The following is a 5,192-nucleotide window of genomic DNA, read 5'->3' as shown; positions in this document are numbered from 1 at the left end:
TAACTATTAAATTAATAAAAAATAAATTTTATTAAGAAGTTATATTTAATAACTATTTCGTGATTAAAGCACATTTTAAAAAAAATCTAAGGTGCAAACAAAATAGAGTGGAAACACTATGTTTGTGTGCACAGCTTTCTTAAGAAACGTGTTGCACGCTTCCTCCAGTGGCCGTTTGATGTAAATGACGGTGATGTTGCAGTGTGTTTGTCGCATGATATGAAAAGTGTTTATAAACAAATAATAATATGTATGTATATTGGTTACATTTTTTTTATCAATTCCATGACTTTTCTGCGCTTCCAGAAGATTACTTGGAAAACATGCTGAACTGACAAGAATATGTCAGGATGTCATTAATTAATGAAGTCATCCAATCTATTCCAGTCCAGGACGTTGTTCCAAGCATGTCCTTCATTGTTGAATTGAACAGCCCTGCTCCTTATTCCAGCCTGGTCTTCAATTGTTAATTGAACCTGGCTGTTCAGTTCATTGAGACCTTGTTGGAACCAGGTCCCGGATTGGAATGGAGTATCAGTGCACTCAAATATTAACACTAACTGCTTTTTTTCGACAACACTGTGACACCCTGCTGGCCTGGCACTCCATCATGCCATATAAGATGCCAAAGGAGGCCCACAATGCACTGACATAGTACGGTGCGGCATGTAGTTAAAATAGTGTTGATCAAACAATGTGGCATGGTTTTTAAAGGGTGAAAATACCTGGCCAGCACAATGTCACAATGACTACGATTAGTAAATGTAACCAATGTTTTGATTAGAGCTGATCTTGGACTTCCAAGTTTCATTACTGTAGTAAAGGCTACACTAAAAAAGATCAATGCAAAAAAATAAATGACCTAAACATGGGCAAAATTGCACAAGGATTCATTACATTACAAATATAACCTATGGTAGATCCATTAATTTAAGTAATGTTGTTGAAGCTGACACCCTGGGATCCTTCAAGAAGCTGCTTGATGAGATTCTGGGATCAATAAGCTACTAACAACCAAACGAGAAAGATGGGCTGAATGGCCTCCTCTCGTTTGTAAACTTTCTTATGTTCTTATGTTCTTATAAACTTTTCATCATGAATTTTCAACATGAACCAGGTTGGGAACCCCCCATCCTATATTAATTTAAAAAAAAAAAAAGTTAAAATGTAAGAGAAGACTGTATAACAAAACATGCATTTGATAAATCATTTAAACAGCTTATCATAAACAGTTGGATAGTGCTGTATCAATATAAAAAAAAAAAAACCAAAACAGAACACGGAAAGCATTTATTTTTACATTGAAATACTGTGCAGCAGATATGCAGTGGTTAAATGAAACCTTGTAACATTTAAATGCTGTGCAATGCTTTTACTGACAGTATTATGTTTCAGCGATCTACTTGCAACGTTTGTAATAAGATATATTCCTTGCATAGTACAGAAACTGTGAACATTTTAGCTGAGCAGATTACAATTTCTACACAGTAGTAATAGAGACAGAAAGAGGTAAAGGTTACACAGAACATGATAGTTTTGTTCTTAGCTGCATACATTGTTGTAAAAAGGGCCAATCTTTGGTGGTCTTTATCAGGTTCTGGCTCCTTTTTTTTTATCAATGTACAGACATGCCTACTGGTGCCGGCAAAGCTTATGCCCCATGTAGAAGAGGCAACCTACAGTATGCACACATGCATATTTCTCATTAAATTGCTCTCACATACTGTATCAAGATCAATACAAGACATGCTTCTTTAGAAGGAATCCAGGTAGCATTGGGCAGAGTCTTACTCCATGTAGGATTTCACAAGGAGCCACATGAGTAGCACAGTAATCAAGACGATCATGAAGTTCAGGAAGAGTTCTTGTGCGGATCGATCCATTTTGCCCTTTTTCGTGTGGGTGAGGCCTTGATCGGTGCACTCTCTGCAAGTTCAGTCGAATTATCTTGACAGTAGAAAGGATGGATTGTTCTGTGTCCCAGTAGAAATCCTGAAAGCAAACGTAATGAATATGAAATATTTCCTGGATGGATTTTGCTGCACAAACGGTGCCTGTTCATTGTTAAATGTAGGAAAAGGCATATCAAACAAGGCTGTGTATTTAGTTTTTGTCCACTTTTGATAGTTTTGTTAGCACTGGTTTACATGCAGTCTTACGTTATGTTGTGAGGCCAAACAAAAGTGTGTCACAATATGTAAGTACTACTATGATAGCATTGATCAATTGCCACCTCTTTTTAAGGTGGTTATTGGAGTTAAAATTGGGATTTCGAATAGAACATAGGGCCACCTGTTAGAAGGGCATTGTATATTTGCAATTATTTTGAAGTGAATTTCAAGGTTTCACTTCATGTAAAATACTAATTTTCATAAAGAGTTTTATTGAGGTTTTCTCTGATAATTTTCTCTGTTACACAGTACAACTGTTAAAAATAATTTGATGAAAGTTATTCTAAAAATACTACAATATTACTTGAAATACCTTATAACAATTACTGGAAATTGTTGCAAATAAAATAAAGGGTTCCGTTTTATTTATTTATTTGAACAAAAGCATTGCCTACTGACACAATAAATGCTGACATGTATACATGATAGCTAACTTCATCTCCCCATTGTTCATTGGCTCTGATAAATAATACATTTGTGTTAACCATGAAGACATAATGAAGCCAACCTTATGTATTTTCAGGCAGCAGACTTAAATCAAACTTTCTAAAACTTAGATATACTTTATGAATTACTTCACAACTTGTCACCCTTTCTCAAAGCCTGTGTGGACATTCTTACTCTAAAAATATATCCTGTACACAGACCAAACCAGGGATTTCAAACAGCCTTATATAAGCGTTGGCACAAAGATTTGTAAATCTACTCTGCTTTCGCACATCTTTAGGCTGCCCTGTTCCAGAGGATTCTTTGATACCTCAGTCAACAGCTGTAGTGTAATATCACATTTCAAAATTGATAGTACGTGTCATTGGCTATGTTTACAACGACTTCTGGCACACAGAATCGAATGTTCTTTTTCTAGAATACCATTAGTGTACTTTACTTTTCTAGATTTTGGAAATGAACGCCTGGAGGGGGTAGGCAGTTTAATACGATCAACATCGTTCCATGGGTCAAAATGCATCAAATTCAAGAGACAATCTGAAGAATCATCATCTGACTTAGACAATACACGTCCTGTATAGCCTGCAATCCTACTGCAAGTCTTGCACAACCAGGGAAAGGGCACAGAGCTACATCCATGTCTCCCTGTGCTTTTCTGAATAATCTCAAAACAGGTTAATCTGTTTTTACTGTACATTCTTTATAAATAATATAAATTAAAAATACATTATAAAGTCGATATGCACACAGCCAAACTCACTGATAAAACCACTGAAATGTTAGCACCAAGCAGAGCCGCCTTATGTTAGCACCGTATGTTAACATATGCCTTTGGAACCTCACGTAAATATATGTAAAAAATCATTTTTGTCCTGTTCTCATGAGTTCATTTTTAATTATATAATTTAATTTTGATACAAATATTTCAGGACTGAAAGGGTTAACTGAACTCTAATTAAATGGTTAATTGCTTATAAAATAACTCCTTATTTTTGCAGAATAAAATGTTACAGAATTAGGACAGCATTATGCAAATAATGAGTCCTATTGTATGCAATTTTGTGCAAACTAATGCTTCATGAATACAGCAATTAGCACTTAGGAATAAAAATGCCCTGCAAGTTATGACCATTGCCTCTTACTGATTTCAACTTAAAAAAAAAAAAAATGCTTTGGAGTGTGAATAAATACATCAAACCTGTATTAAAGCTTACCTGTACAGACATACCACCTGTCTCTCTTGAAACTTTAATATGAAATATAACTGTCATCGTTTTCATCCCTTTATAGAATCCATACAGACATACACAGGCAAGAAATTAGCTTGTGGTTCCTTACCTGTATGGACAACGAGATGTGTTTTAATAAAAGCTCAGGGTCTGCAGTGTGGCTAACACTCCTCAAGCAGCTAACTTGATCTGTTCCCACCCAGTTCAGTCTGGAATTCAGAATGATTTGGAGTTGCCTCTAATGTAGTCAGAGGGAGGAGATCACCCAACAATTTGGCAACACAAGCTGTGACGTCTCAGATGAAGAATTTAAATGTGGTTTATTGATATAGACTACAGAATTAGGCCAGGATTTCTAAGTATGGTAAAGGGCAGCAGTGTGGAGTAGTGGTTAGGGCTCTGGACTCTTGACCGGAGGGTTGTGGGTTCAATCCCCAGTGGGGGACACTGCTGTTGTACCCTTGAGCAAGGTACTTTGCCTAGATTGCTCCAGTAAAAACCCAACTGTATAAATGGGTAATTGTATGTAAAAAATGATGTGATATCTGTATAATGTGAAATAATGTGTAATGTGATATGTTGTAACAATTGTAAGTCGCCCTGGATAAGGGCGTCTGCTAAGAAATAAATAATAATAATAATAAAAAGGGAATCAGCAGGATGATATGGCATAAAGGATATTATTGTAGTATTTCAAGGCTTTGATTGTTTGTTGACATAATGTGTCATAAAATAAAATGTATCTTATTCCAAAAATACCCACAACAATATGTGCATATGTGATTGGAGATGCAATGCAAGTGTATGTCGAGTCTCAGTACTTCTAGAAATCCCACCACTGTATAGGACAGCAGGTCACAACTCTGGAAAGAATCATAACGATTCTATAGCAATGCTTTGTCCTACAAATGCATCTGTAAATGGGTTAGTGTTCTGGTGTTCTGGAAATCTGATTCTCCCCCTCCAAATGGGCCTCCCATAGTACAGATTTTCAGACTAGTCTGATAAATAGCACCTCCCCTCCAAATGAGCTACTTAAATCGAACAGTTACGAGGAAGCTAATTTGGAGAAGCAGAAATGACTGCTCCACATGGGCTACCCTGTGTTTTTAAAAATTATTTGAAGCAGAAGAAAATTGGATTCAGTTTACTATTGTGAAATATCTTAAATGCACTATTTACAGAAATGAGAAAAAATAATTAGTGGCTATGGTTAAGATTGAAATACAACTCCTGTCAAATAAACAAATGTAGGTACAAACACTGTTGATTACAGCTGTTAATTTAATTGAATACAGTCTGTAAACCTGAGTTAGGAGTGCATGTCCACAATAGAATTGACATT

The 5,192-nt window shown here is 35.8% G+C and overlaps 1 protein-coding gene across 2 annotated transcripts; it reads right to left on the bottom strand.

The window, feature by feature from the left end:
- Positions 1-1,275: 1,275 nt before the first annotated feature.
- Positions 1,276-4,078, bottom strand: LOC117405599 (sarcolipin). 2 transcript variants are annotated; one of them, XM_034008775.3, is made up of 2 exons: positions 3,957-4,078; positions 1,276-1,992 (listed from the first exon to the last, which is right to left on the bottom strand). In XM_034008775.3, exon 2 carries the CDS (start codon positions 1,881-1,883, stop codon positions 1,788-1,790), a length of 96 nt encoding a protein of 31 aa, XP_033864666.1. In that variant the 5' UTR covers positions 1,884-1,992; positions 3,957-4,078; the 3' UTR covers positions 1,276-1,787. The 2 variants fall into 2 exon arrangements, with proteins under 2 accessions (XP_033864666.1, XP_033864667.1); XM_034008776.3 differs by lacking the exon at positions 3,957-4,078 and adding an exon at positions 3,833-3,947.
- Positions 4,079-5,192: the final 1,114 nt, after the last annotated feature.

Source organism: Acipenser ruthenus, chromosome 9, assembly GCF_902713425.1.
Source record: "Acipenser ruthenus chromosome 9, fAciRut3.2 maternal haplotype, whole genome shotgun sequence".
NCBI lineage: Eukaryota > Metazoa > Chordata > Actinopteri > Acipenseriformes > Acipenseridae > Acipenser > Acipenser ruthenus.
The sequence above is the reverse complement of the archived record's forward strand: the minus strand, read 5'-3'. Positions and strand labels throughout refer to the sequence as shown.

Coding starts and splice junctions, on each gene's coding strand:
- LOC117405599 (XM_034008775.3), bottom strand. CDS start 1,883: ATGGATCGATCCGCACAAGAACTCTTCCTGAACTTCATGATCGTCTTG.